The sequence below is a fragment of the Musa acuminata genome, chromosome BXJ3-1 (genome assembly GCF_036884655.1).
Source record: "Musa acuminata AAA Group cultivar baxijiao chromosome BXJ3-1, Cavendish_Baxijiao_AAA, whole genome shotgun sequence".
NCBI lineage: Eukaryota > Viridiplantae > Streptophyta > Magnoliopsida > Zingiberales > Musaceae > Musa > Musa acuminata.
This window is the reverse complement of record NC_088349.1, coordinates 476405-491046: the sequence shown is the minus strand read 5'-3', so window position 1 is coordinate 491046 and position 14642 is coordinate 476405. Positions and strand designations below refer to the sequence as shown.

The 14642-nt window shown below is 38.8% G+C and overlaps 1 protein-coding gene, 1 long non-coding RNA gene and 1 pseudogene across 5 annotated transcripts; 1 reads left to right on the top strand and 2 right to left on the bottom strand.

The window, feature by feature from the left end:
- Positions 1-146: 146 nt before the first annotated feature.
- LOC135629330 (probable apyrase 7) lies at positions 147-6339 on the bottom strand. 3 transcript variants are annotated; one of them, XR_010493197.1, is made up of 5 exons: positions 5964-6339; positions 2465-4462; positions 1318-1637; positions 472-635; positions 147-391 (listed from the first exon to the last, which is right to left on the bottom strand). XR_010493197.1 is itself a non-coding variant. In XM_065136538.1 (4 exons), the coding sequence occupies exons 2-3, from the start codon at positions 4302-4304 to the stop codon at positions 1342-1344; spliced, it is 2136 nt and encodes a 711-aa protein (XP_064992610.1). In that variant the 5' UTR covers positions 4305-4462; positions 5964-6339; the 3' UTR covers positions 147-391; positions 1318-1341. The 3 variants fall into 3 exon arrangements, 1 of the variants encoding a protein (XP_064992610.1); XR_010493198.1 differs by having other exon boundaries at positions 1335-1637; XM_065136538.1 differs by lacking the exon at positions 472-635.
- A 2017-nt stretch (positions 6340-8356) lies between these two features.
- LOC108952922 (probable leucine-rich repeat receptor-like protein kinase At1g35710) lies at positions 8357-10366 on the top strand (annotated as a pseudogene).
- Positions 10367-10972: 606 nt separating this feature from the next.
- On the bottom strand, positions 10973-12181 carry LOC103980905 (uncharacterized). 2 transcript variants are annotated; one of them, XR_010493032.1, is made up of 4 exons: positions 11975-12181; positions 11794-11876; positions 11676-11727; positions 10973-11592 (listed from the first exon to the last, which is right to left on the bottom strand). It is a non-coding gene; the product is annotated as an uncharacterized LOC103980905 (long non-coding RNA). The 2 variants fall into 2 exon arrangements; XR_001978144.2 differs by having other exon boundaries at positions 11676-11876.
- Between the last annotated feature and the right edge of the window lie 2461 nt (positions 12182-14642).

Sequence of the window (14642 nt, the reverse complement as noted above, 5' to 3'; positions counted from 1 at the left end):
ACAACTGAAGTTTCAGAATTGCAAATAGATCTGACCTAGAATGAAAAGAGCACAAACAAAAATAGTTTCCCAAGAACTGAAGGCATACTGGCACCATCTTTTTATATAGTATATTTGAGATCAACAAATAATTGTAGACTATGGCGTGCTTGAAACGAAGGTAGATTTAAAGAAATCATGGAATTCCTTTAATGATTAGAATGATCTATATAACAGATTCCTTGGACACATAGTATCCAGTATCACTAGTTTAACTGCTAAGCCAATGGGGCTTCACATGGTTGCAACAGGAAATGAAATGAGAGTAGGGCAATCTTAATTCATCTTGCCGGCAGTGTGATAAAGTTCTTTCCATTAGCTGCTAGCCAAAACCTCGTCTACTTCTGTTTGCCTATTGAATCAGAAACATCAAATTAGTTCTCCATTGTCCAAGATGCAGTTCAAGCAGAAATAGTCAACTCATAGAGTTACCGGGAAAAATTGGCAGTTGACAAACAGAGCAATGTTCAGCAACTTAATTAAACTTCATATTATCATATAGATTCTGAAAGTCACTAACTGATGCACCAAGAGTTGTGAGTCAGACTGTCACACACCACATCATAAATATTTGTGGTTTGTGAATCTCATCCAACCTGAACCACCAAAAAAAGATGACAGACCCTTTAGTAGTTTCAACTAAATTGACTTTGTCCAACTATATTTGCAAAAACATCTAGCAAATATGCAAGTTTCTACAGTATGAATATCTCTGTAATTTTGCTTATGCTCAGTTATAATCAATATTACATTTTTTTCTACAAAAAGAAAGATATACACAACTGCTTACATTCAGTGAAGCTGAACAACAAAACCAAACAAACCCCCACCTCATGCTTGTCATTCCAGATGAATGACGACTGTATCATTGGTGTGCATCAAACAACGTTTACTGTAATGGTGATAGTTGGATGAGACCATTCAAATTCATATTATCATTTATGAAAACCAAAGGAAAATACTTCATTATTGTTATATAAATATGGCCAAAGGTGGAGATTCATCAAGTTAGAAATAAAGTGTGACTGCTGTGGAGAATGTTGCAAGTTGATATATCATCAGATATTTTGATCCGTTACATTTGAACACCTGCTAAAGAAGAACCACATAACACACAAAGCTACAGCAATCAGTAGGCAGAGTCTTCCAGGATTTTGAGAATTTGGAAGTGAACTACAAGTTGACTTCTCTGACTCCTTTTTATTTTTAGTTTAAACTTTTTTACTGAAGTTGCTCCAGATAATGGAAAATATAATAAAAAGAATTAAGAGCTTGTACCAGGTCTGCAGTGCAACCTCTAGGTCAAATCTTCACCATGTGAGCTTCTGCCAATGAAGAGTCGAGATCTTCTCTTGACTGAGATTTCCGGCTCGAAAGTGTTGCCTGACCCCGGTGAGGTGGCCAAAAGGTTCCCGCACCATTGCCAAACTGCATTTGGCCTAAACTACCAGATGAAGAACTATGAGAAACAACCAAGGGATGCACAGAAGATTCACTAAGCTGTATGCTGCTGCCTCCCAAATCATGTCGCATGCTAAATGGGTGCTGCCCAGAACCACCAATTGTAGGACTGAGTGGTGTCTTTATCCTTCCATCACCTAATATATTAAAAGAAAAAAACAAATTGAAAAGGATCATATGCTGTTTTTGGTTTTTTTTGGTCAATGAACAATAGCAACATGCCAATAAAATCTTCATTCAATTAATCTAGTTATGTAACAAAAAAAAGCTGATAATTTTGAAAGCAATTGGCTTCCAATACTTTAATAAATTTCCATCATTACAGCAGAATTAGTAAACATCAATTGATCAAGCTCATGAATCCACTGGCTTAAAAACAATTGAAATGGTACACCTGCAGAATTCATGGCATTTTCCTGGACTTCAGAAATTTCTACGGGTAGAAAGATGTTATTGGAATCATCATACAGCTTGACAATCTAAAATTATACTGCTTATCAATCATGCAGGAGCTGATAGAGGCAAATGTCACAGAAATTCAAATAGCTTATTGGAATGACTTTAATGTCAACAGAAGTTCGTTCAGAAAGCATGAAATTAGGTTCTTTACAGAAAAGGAAGAGGACATCAAAATAGAACCATGAACTTTAACTAAAACACCAACCAATATCAACTGTCAGTCTCAGAATATTTACAGCACTATTATCCTTTACTCTGAAATATTTCATCACCCAGCCACCATAATTACAAGAAGAGCAGCAGTGTTTTTCTATTCTAAAATGTGGCAAATAAGGAAAACTATGTGATAAATGTAGCCAAGAAATGCTAACAAGCATCATTTCTGGATTATGTAACAGCTAAAGGGAACTATTCCGGAGACGGATGAAAAAAGGTTTTTTCTTGGCTCATAAAGAGAAGATTAAAGCATATGAGAACCAAAACCATCATCGATGGAGAAGCTTACCTGAAATAATAGGACTCCACCGCTGGAATTTGAAAGGGGAAGGGATATTAAGAACAGAGTTTGTGACACTGTTATGCCTGAAAAGTGGGAGGTATGATCTTCGGGAAAATCTTGGAATCCAGTTGCCTGCACATGATAGTGCACAACAAAGTAATACAACTGACATCAAAAGCAATAATAGAGGAATAGCCGGATGTATGTCCGCATGTACTATATTATAACCCTGTGGTGGAACTCTGTTGGACAATGTTTGTCCAGCCTCCAATAAGGCTACCCCCAAGGTCCAAGTAATACTCCCAGAACCAATTATAACCTCGCTATCTTTAATGTGCAACCCATCCCTCAAAAGGGATGCAACATAAGGGGCTCTAAAGCAATATTGTTCTATGAAAGGTTGTGGAGCAACACTATTCTTTGCAACTTCCCATGTTTTTCCACAAAAATCCTGACCCCTTTTTAGCACATCTTCAAGTGAAGCCTCAGAAGACAAATTAAAAAACCGAAAAACCACATAGAAACCTGACATGGCATAGAATTTCCCATGTGGATGAGGCAAACCATCACTGAGAGCACAAGGTTTAAGTTCACAGTCAACTCCAGAACTAAGGTTAGACCATGCAGACAGATTAACTGTTAATTTTGCGAGTGCACTGCATTTATCCCATTCAGGAGCACCAAGCAGTTCAACAGTTGTTCCAGTCAGACCTTTGGTCATGGTTTTCCCTCCAATCAAAGGACTTCCTTCTAAGCTAGCTGAAGTACAGCGAGAACATGTATACTCCTCCCTATAGCCAGTATTTAAGCAAGGATGTTTAAGCTGTAACTTGTCATTATTAATATTATCTGTCGTACCCACGATCTTTCTGAAAAGATGAGCCACAGATTTGTCAAATGCATCGTTCAATCCATATCCTGATAAAGAATAAGCACTAAGATGGTGACTAGCAGATGCAATTCTCAATTCTATGCCTGTGTCATCTTGTGTGGGCGTTTCTGTTTCAAAAGTAACTTGCAATGATGAACCACCCAGATCAAGTGAACCATATGTTTTTCCAACTGATAAAGAACCCAGGAAACCCATACGATAGTTAAGAGCTATCCACCCATAATATGCTTCCTCCATGCCAGATATAATCTTAACCCAGTCTCTCCTGCATAAAAATGATGAATTCTTCAGAATGGTCCATGCCTTCTCCAGCAGCCACTCTGAATCAGAACTGGGTAACCTTCGAACTCCTGCTGTAGCATACAGAAATAGAGATGTACCTTTGTGAGCATGTTTTGGTATTTGCGTCTCAGCCCACTGAAGCAGTGGCTGCAAAGCAGCCCTTAAACCAGATTCGTTATGAACAAGTTTATGAAAACCAGGCTCCGTTTCCATACGATGATATGCACGACCACTTTGTGTTGCAGGAGTTCTCTGAGGACCTTCAGGTAAAGACCTTAATGCAATAGGAAAATTTCTAGTGCCTTCATTTTGATCAACAGCCCACTTGTACACATAAACCCGTGTCCCAGTACTACCACAATCGAGTACAACGGTATACTCAGATGCCTCACGTGACCAATAAGTACGAAAGAATCTTGAGAATAGTAAGATCAATGAGAACAATAATAGAACTGTAATGACAAATATTGTTGCTCGTACCCATATCTTCCGTTTGGTTGGTGTTGACGGAGAGGATTTCTCCTTCGAAAAGCTTGATGCAGCACCTTCCCTTTGAAGAGCACGAAGAGGTTTTGCACGTCCATAACTCCTATCATTTACAAGGTCATCCACCCCTCCTGAATTTAATTTAGAGAATGATTTTAGATCTTGCAGAGACAAGGAAAGCCGCATGCCGTCTTCCCTTTCAGGAGTGATATAATAGAACTTGTTTTAGCAGACAGTGGATGAAGTACTGCAGTGTCACTAAATATCATTTGCCTCTGGTTTGTCGCCAACACCAAATAAATATGAGGAATCAATCCGCAACTTTGTGATATACAACTTTGTACCTGAAAATATATTTGTTATCAACTACAATGACTGGATTGATCAATAATACAAAGATAAACAGCAAGCATCAGATCAGAGGCCATGCAGCTATAAGCATTATGCTGAATCTGCAAACTGTGGAACTTTCACAAGATTGTCACTACTTGTAATGCCAACCAACAAAAGTGTTGACCAAACTTCAAAATGATAATGCACAGTGGATATTAGTTCTTTCTTCTCAGATGTTGTGGACATTAGTCTTTGCACCCAGATGGCATCTTTAACTACTGACAATAGAATTTTGGATAAAATTTTTGAAAATAATAGGTAGTAATAGCAAGAAGCAATGACATATAAACTAATATATTTTTTTAAAATATCAAAGCAGAGATATGAAAGTTTATTTTTAATGACAAATAGACATCATAAATTATTTCCAGGATGAAAAGAACAAGCTCATTTCACTAAGATCTGACAAAAATATCCTTACGACACCAGAAAAAGCTTCCCATCATTATTGCAAGCAAATGTTTATAGAACTTCGACAGAGTATAGATGTATTAGAAGGGATACGGAGCATGCAATTCATCATAGAAGGCATTTACCTACTTAAAAAAAACTGGGTGATAGCATAAAATTGCAGATTATGGTCAATCTAGCCAGCAAATTATCAGCTTTGTCTACAATTCTGGTTTTCCTTAACTAAGAAGCAGAAGATGATGAAGAGGGATGACAAAATGAAAAGAAGAATTAAAAAAAAAAACTATGTATCAGAGGAGATGCTGAAATTGATTGATGTGTTCATTAATCCTTGTAATCATCAAATCTATCATCTTCCACCATTGTTGTAATGTTTATTGTCTACCACCAGTAAAACAAAGAAGAAAGCATGTTGATCTAGAAAACAGAGATAAAAACTAATCCTTGATCTCTTAGGAATTGGATGTCATAAAAAAGAAGGAAGAGGTCATAGGATATGAGAATAATGTCAAGTTCTATGGGCAACCCCATCACAGAATAATTTTATTTAATTATTATTATATTACCTCAACACTTCACACTTCACCCACAAAGTGATTAAAGAAACATTGAAGTTGAAATGGGTAAATAGCTATCTTAAAAAATAGAGGTGATTTGTTTTCAATTCATATAAAATTTATGTATTAATACTTCACTGCATTAATACTTAATAATATGATTATAGTAGTTATACAACAATCATTTTTAATGAATCATTTTGTTTTTTCGTTGTAACCTTCTATGCCTATTTTGTTTTTTCCATTTTTAATTTCATATGACTTTTCAGAAAGTTATATATTTTGTCAAAGATGAAGGAAAAATATTTACCTGCATTCTATAAGTTCTCGAATATTCTGATTTCACACATCTCAAATTACGAATACAAATCATCCTCGGCCCTCGCAAAGTGCGAGGAAACTAGAGTAAATACACAGACTATCGAGCAGATAAGGAGGAATTCAAGGTCTCCAGCTACAAATCTAGCATAAAAAGATACAGTACCTCGGCGATCTATCTTTGAATGGATCCCCAGGGAGCCCTGGAGAACGGTGGCGATGACGGAGGAACCCAGAAGAGACGTGGAGATCAAGGAATGAGGTGCGGTGGGAGGAGAGGGTGAAGATCGGGGAGAGAGGGCGGAGCTACGCCCGGGATCTGTACGATTGGCGCGGGCAATCGTCAAAATCAGAGGAGACGGAGAATCCAGGTGTGGTGGCGGCGATCCGCGGATCGGAGGAGACAGAGAGCAGGGTGGCGGCGTGGCGTGGCGGCGATCCCCCTCCGAATCGAGGAGTTTTGTGAAGAGGGGAGGAGGGCTTTGGAGAGACAACGCTGTACCTAATTACGTATTCCTTTTTTGTTTCTTACAATGGATCGAGCCAACAGATTAGTAACTGTACTCGAACCGCGTGCAAAGCCGTGAAGACGATAACGGCTCTAGCTAGCGGATCCAAACTTGAAACAATGGATCCGACGGAGCAAAATGGATTACGGGCCATGTGATTTTTCACTTAACTTATACTGTTTATTTGTAACTAAAATAATCATTATATTTTTAAAATTATAGTATATAAATATTTTATTAATATAATAATATAGATAATTTAAGTAAAAAAAATTGACGGTCTATTTTAATTCTTATGATTTTGACCCTGAATTATTATAATTTATTTATATCTAAAATAATCTTTATATTTTTAAAAATATAATATATAAGTTTATCCTATCAACTCTGAGTTAATAGACTTAAGTCTATGATATGTTGATTCATAATAAATTATTAATATAATGATATATATAATTTAAGTTTTAAAAAAAACTTAAAATCACCATCGAAAAGGCGTTGTCGTAGAAACGATCACTAGCATCAACACTAAGCCCCAGTTGTCTAGAAGGGCATCGTATGCACGTCATCTCTCCCGTGCTAACGATAAATTCAGGAGCTTTTGATCTTACCTTAGGTGGATGTGTATCGATTATTCTGATGCTAGGCACGTAGTGATCTCCTGATCCCTCTTCCTCTTTCTGAGCGTCTTCATCCCCATCACCTTCCACTTTGTCCTTTCTTGCGTCCCCACTTACTGCGCCTACAACATAGTGGTCAAGTTCTCCCTCACCTTCGCCTTCGATCTCTCCATTTTTGTTCACCACTATGACCTCTATCGCTTCCTATTTCTCGACAAGATAGACTTCAATTTTTTTAAAAACTTATATTACATATGATATTATATTAATGATTTATTATAAGTCAACATGTCATATAAACTGACTATAATATTTGTTAACTCAGACTTGATGAAAGAGATTTATATGCTATATTTTTTAAAAAATATAAAGATTATTTTAGATACAGTAAACTATAATGGCTTAAGTCATTCATAATCAAATCGTAGGGGCTAAAATAAACTTTAACTATTTTTTAAACTTAAATTATATGTATTATTTTATTAATAATTTATTATGAATCAGTATATCCATATAAGTAGACTGTAATACCTATTAACTCAAACTTGACGAAAGAGATTTATATATTATATTTTTTAATATAAAAATTATTTTAAATATGAGTAAACTATAAGAAAAGTAGTTTATGATCAAAACTATGATTAAAATCGACTTGAACGGACTGGAACAAAATTCATAATTACCTGATCATAAATTCGGCTAAGGTTCGATTCTTATTGGATCTGTGATTTCTTTATAAAATCCATGTCAAACAAAACAGTCGGTCCGGATCCAATTTAGATATGGACCTGTGATTTCTTTATAAAATCCGTGCATATATACACACAACATAAAATATAAAGAATCGGATCAGATCTTTCGAACAGTAGATAAAGTATGAAGAATCGGATCAGATCTTTCGAACAGTAGATAAAGTATGAAGTTGTTATAATGCACATAAATGAACTGAGAATAAGCAAATTCTACCCGTTAGTGGCCACCTCATGTGAGCTACATCCAATTGAGACTCTTCCAGCATCATCACAATTGTTATTATAATATGTATTGCATATGTTAGGATAAACAACTCAATTGATAGAAATATGTTGGAGATGAGCAAACACAAAAGCCAGAAAATTTGCTGTGTGACCTTTTAGAGGTGAGCTCAGAAAAGCCATAAAGCTTGCAAATTGTTTGAGAACTCAGTACTAAAGAACCACCAACTGAGAACAAACAGCGACCAGGAATGCAGGGGCAAAGATCCTTTTTGGACCACTGTTCTTAGTTGAAGTGGAAAGACTTTTATGTGATTCTTCTCCATTTAGAAATATTCATTGTGACATTGGTCAACAATTTGATGTGCTCCTGTTGCTAAAGAACACAAAGACTGCAACTTGCACTTAATCAAGGCAGCACATTGCTTAGGCCCAACAGATCTCCATGGTTGAGCCATGGAGAAACCATGCGAAGGTACAAGGGCCTATCATTCTCTTTGGTGCCCCCACTTCGATGATGGCAGCTCCGCGTAAGCTCCACCATGTAAAGGCTACCAGCTACTGATTTCATCACTATAAGTGTGGTAGATCATAGGCAATTCAATCCTAATTTGACATGATAATACTTGCAGTGGAAAGCATCACCTTCGGCTACCAAGCATGCATGTACCGGACACTGCCATCAGTTCCTTCTGGTAATTGCTCTGAGATGAGTTGCTGCAACTCCTCTTATTCTGAAGGCTTTTGATTTGTCATGGGCTTTAATGGAAGCTGTAGAGGGACAAGTGACGAGATTTTAACAATAGAAAAAAGAACAAAAACACCATTACCTAGGAAGGGGACAGTATACCTTTCATGAACAGGAAAGCTCCACCTCCATTCTGGGCCCTCTGTAGCTCCAAGGCTGTGACTCTCCCTGTGATGAGGTGGCAATCGAGGCCGGTCCATGAAGAGAGGAGGATGACTGTGGCGTCCTTCAGAATGTTAGATTAGTGGAATGAAGAAGATTTAAGTGGGAGCATCCCTGAGAGATTCTTAGGCTTGAACTGCCTCACCCAGCTCTGCCTTGAGGATAAAATCATGCTTCAAGGCTCTATACCTTCAAGCTTGGGGAGGCTTACCTCCCTGAAGACGCTCTCATTGAGTGGGAACCTTCTGCAAGGGCAGTTGCCTCCAACTCTTGGGTCTATCAAAGGTTTGCTCCAGATCAACATGGGGAGGAATCTTTTGACGGGCCCTATACCATCAGCCTTTAGCAGTCTTCATAGTCTGGAATCCCTTGATCTAAGCAAAAACATGTTGTCTGGAGAGATACCTAGCTTTGTTGGCAAGTATCAAAACCTTACCTTCGTTGACCTTTCCAACAACCAGTTCTCAGGTGAAATACCCTTGTCATTGTGCAGCTTGTCTAATGCTATGGACATCTCATTGAGTCAGAACAAGCTTACAGGTCAAATTCCACACCAGATTGATGGCCTCAAATCCCTCACTTCTCCTTCACTCGGTGCCAATTTGCTTAGTGGCTCCATTCCAGAATCCTTGGGCAAATTGCAGAAGCTATGGTATCTCAATCTGTCTAGGAATGGGTTTTCGGATCCCCTGCCTAATGAACTTCCAAATGGCTTGCCTTCTCTCTCATCCATAGATCTGTCCTATAATGATCTCCATTTACAAACAATACCAGATTGGATTAGGTGCAGAGAGCTTAGAGATGTACACAGCAGAGAGCTTACAGATGTACACCTTGCAGCCTGCCACATCAGGGGAAACCTCAAGCCATTTACATCACCAGAGTCCTTGAACTCCTTAGACCTGTCTGAGACTTATCTCACAGGTGAAATTGGTGAGTTCTTCACAAACATGACAAGCTTGTAGGAAATCAGACTATCCAGCAACATGCTCAGCTCGGACATCTCAAGGCTTCCAACTGCCTGACCTCCACATGAATCAGCTCTATGGATCAATATCAGGACTCCTGCAGAAAGCCAACAAGTTCTTGCAATTAGTGGATATTTCAAACAACAGGATCACTGGAAGATTGCCAGAATTTAGTGGTTGGTTGGGCTTGAAATAGCTGGTCGTGTCAAATAATGGGATCTCGGGCCAAATCCCAACTTCCATAAGTCTGCAAAGGATTGATCTCTCAAGGAATCAAATCAAGGGGATGATCCCACCAAGCATGGGCCAAATGATGAAACTGGAATGGCTGGATTTATCAAGTAACAGGCTTAATGGCAGTGTACCAAATAACCTCACCAGATTAGTGAACATTAGGCATGCAAGCTTCAGGGCAAACAGATTGTGTGGGCAGATTCCTCAGTCAAGGCCTTTCAACATCTTTCCTACTGCCGCCTATGCTCACAACATGTGCCTATGTGGGCAACCATTGTCACCATGTAAGAAACCCTAATTGGGTTGTATGAATACTCAGCAAAGTGCTAACCTAGATATAATCAGTGAGGCTTCACTGAGAACAAGTTATCCCTGTTCCCAATTCCTTTACCTTAATATTTTTGTATTGGAATCACTTACATTAACAAAAAATGTCATGAAGATGTCAATATACAAATGTTTTGTATCCTAATAAGACCCTAAATAAGGTAGCATCCTGAGCAATATGATGAGTGGCATGCATTGATATTTATACTAATCATTCTTCCAGTAATTGGTATGTTGCTGATCTATCACAAATTGTTGATTGTTACTGAATTTAAGGCATAATACATATTTCAGTAATAAACTTTGTCAAGGTCACCTAACAACTCATCAAGGAGGTCCTTGTCCATGTTTGGCAAATTTCACTAGTAGTTCCATGACTAAAATCCAACAAAACATATTATAAGAACACTTAAATTTGGAAACAGATGGGGGCATAAGCACTACACAGAATTTGGTCCTAACACTAAACATCTTGAAAATGGTTTAGCCATATTGAATAAGCAACACATGAGAAACAAACTATCCAAAAGCAGTTAACAAGATTCTTAAATTTACAGAAAGGAGAAACAATTCTCATATGAATCTCTACTAGTAGTAGTCTCTTACTCCTCATTTTCTTCTTCTATCTCTTCTTCTTCCCTATACGACCCTTTCTTTTCCTGTAAAAAGAGGAAGAAGCAATCACTTTACACATAAAAATAGCAAATTGTGATTGAACTAGGGTTGATGAACAATCCACATACTTCCCATCATCTTCTTGATTGTGTTTCTCTAACGCTTTCCCTATTTTCAGCTCTACTGCCCTTTCAATGTAGGGTTTCTTTTCCTAGTTTTAGGCAATAAGAATTTAAATATGGCCACTCATAAATTATATTTAACAAATTAATAATCCAAAAGTCTATAAAACACTCCATCTGACATGGCCTTCCACTTCTCATCACCTTCCTTGGACACCAGTTATGATCCAGTCAAAAAAAGTAACAATGGAACAAACTGAAGAACCTTAATTTAAAATCATGAGCAGAGAACAAATCAAATTGTTATCGGGGTTAGCCTCTTTGTATGACTTCCTAAAGTCTTCCCTACAGCAACATTACATAGATCGAAATTAGTTAGGGGAGTCCTAAAAAGGCTTAACAATAGTTTAAATGAGAACTTGAGCAGTTGGAGGGCGCTTGGGAGCACTAGGGTCTTTGGACTTCTTCCCCTTCTTTGCCTTCTTCTCCTTACTCTCAGATGAGGCGACCCTCTTTCTGCAATCAAATGGAATGAAAAATTGAGCAGAAAGCAGAATGATCACATATGATTGTGCACGGACATGTTGTCTGAGAATTACTTCTCTGTCGGCTTCTTTGCCTCGACTGCTTTCTGGACAACCTAAGACTCTGCTGCAGTAACACTATCAGAACAAGACATAAGAAATCAATCATACATGAAATCACAAAAGAGCGTACCAAGGGTCATTTTGGTTTTGGAATCGAGACCGCAGCTGTGCACGTCTATGAGAACAACAGCGACATCCTTATTGCATGCCTGGCTATGACCAAATCATAGATTTCTGCACCGGTGATGAAAAAGTCATGACAGATCGTTGCCCAACGAGTGCCGAAAGAGGAAGAAAGGAACGGATCATACCATCTGGTGAAGGCCCTCTCATCCTTGGCGTGCTGGCCGTCTCCGCCTCCACCCTCTTCCGCGGCCTCGACGGGTTGGACCTGGATGAACCTCTCCCCATCGTTAGACCTCACGAGAGAGATTGAGAAAGAGAGCGACGAGATCGGAGATGAAAGCGCGAGAGCAAGAGAGGAGAATCAGGGGAAGGTTTAGAGGAAGGACGACGGGGAGTTGGTAGGAAAAGGGCGGGCTTCGAGATGCGTTTCGATTTCGCGTACTCGAGAGTTCATGGGAGAAGGGTGGGAATTTTAGTGGTGCGGGTCGAGGAATTGGGTTGGTTTGGGTTTCGCTCCCGTTCTTTCCTGGTCGTGGATGGATGCATCGAACGGTTGAGGGAAATAGCTTGTTCCGGAAGATATGCTTGGTTGACTGCTCGTAATGGACTGAACCGAATCCGACCCAATAACATGCAAACATCAAGTCACGCCACACTACGCTGCACAACACAAACTATGAGCGTTCGTCACCGTTCCAGTTGCGTAGGATCAACATCAGATCACCGCATCATGGCTCGATGAGGCTCATCAGATGGCTCTCACCGGTCGGCACTTGTGCGTACGACGAGAATATTCCATCGAATCAAACAGGCAGTTCGAATTCTTAAACGATGACATGTGTTTCGTTACTTATGTTTCGCTTGAAGCCCCATCAGGACGTCGTCTTCTCTCCCGAGTCGAAAGGCGGTGAAGGAGCAGAGAGGAGTAAAGGCGAAGAGCTAGGTCAGATATCTAAAGTTCTTCCTTCGCTTTTAATCTTTGATGACATCGAGCCTCGACTTGGGAGGAGAAGCGGCAGAGTAAAGGCGAAAATCCAGGTTAGATATCTAAACTTCTTCTTTCGTTTTCGATCTTTGATGGCCTCGAAACCAACGATCTCAACTCCGATATGCTCGATCTCAAGAATCTGTCTCGAATTCCTCCGATTTCGCTTTTAGAACACTTGGTTTCCAATCTATCTTCACGAATCCTACCTCATCTCCTTTTGATTTGAGTTGAATCTTCACATCCGATGGGTTTCCTTTTCGACCATCATCATTTGATCTATCGAATACTTCTTTCGTCGTGGAAATCACGGCTCATTTGGTATGATAGGATCCATGGCGCACGTAAGCATCGAAGGATTCTTTGCTCGTTCCTAAGCACCGTGAAACACGAAAACGTTCGGTAAAAAGTAATTTTAAAGTTGCATTTATATTTTGGGTTATGACTGAGAGAAGAAAAAGTAATTTTAAATGTTGATACTTTACATTTGCATCAGTGCTACTCGACAACTACGTCGATAACTCGGGCTTCATGCTCGATGAATCGAGCAATTCGTGACGTGGTGATAACGATTAGCCTCATAAGCACTCTAAAGTATATCTGTAATCACTAGAGACCTATACTCAACATGGCAACTAGTGTTAAGAGAGTGACAAGTTACATAAGTAACTCGATGGATGTGGTGAGCCACGAGGAAGTTGACATCGTGAATGGATGTGTCGTGGGTCTAACAAAGGAAGGTCACATCTGGTTCATAGTAGATCATCGCTCTTTTGCCACTTGCATTTGCATCGACAACGATGCAGATATCGGGCTTCATGCTCGATGAATCGAGCAATTCGTGACGTGGTGATAACGATTAGCCTCGTAAGCATTCTAAAGTATATCTTTAATCACTAGAGACCTATACTCAACATGGCAACCAGTGTCAAGAGAGTGACAAGTGACATAAGTAACTCGACGGATGTGGTGAGCCACGAGGAAGTTGACATCATGAATGGATATGTCATGGGTCTAACAAAGGAAGGTCACATCTGGCTCATAGTAGATCATCGCTCTTTTGCCACTTGCATTTGCATCGACATCAATACAGATGTTGAGTAGTCCTTTCGTTGCTCTACGTTTGTATCGACGTTGACATATATGAAAAGCATCATCTGCATCATTCTCTTCCTTTCCATTTATTTCACCTCTCATCATTAATCTCTCTTTTCATCCGTAACATTCATTCGTAGCCTATAGTGATATTACCATCCATCATCACCTAAAATATAATTAAGATATTAAAATTATCCTTTTACTCATTGTTTTTATGTTTCTATCAATAAAACCTATAACGTTATGGTAAATGAAGCTAAATGTTATACTTACATAATTATAAAAATTTTAATATAAATTTTTTAAATCTAAGGATCAGGATACTGAAAAAGTTTAATTAAATGAATAATGAGGTTAAAGAACCAACATTATCCCTACGTGTATATATATATATATAAGCTTTACTTATTGTTACACGCTTAGGGAGTAACGGCTGCTACATGGATAACTAACTAATCACGACACCCTCAAAGACGGTTGGCTCAAGAGGTTGGCACGTGGCCGACCACTTGTAATACACTTGAGGCGACATGTCTCCTAAAAATAAATGAACGAGTATAACAAATTAACTATATCCAGCATAATTTGATGCTACTTCGGAGGCATTTTTACCCATATCGGGTGCCACCGATAGAATGCATGTGCATATGCATATGATCGCTTGGTTTCGATGATAAAACAAGATAGAATCGTGTGATCAACTGCTCCAAAGAAAATATGTGAAGGTGACCTTTCAACAGCAAAAATCAATGATAATGAGATCAATGACA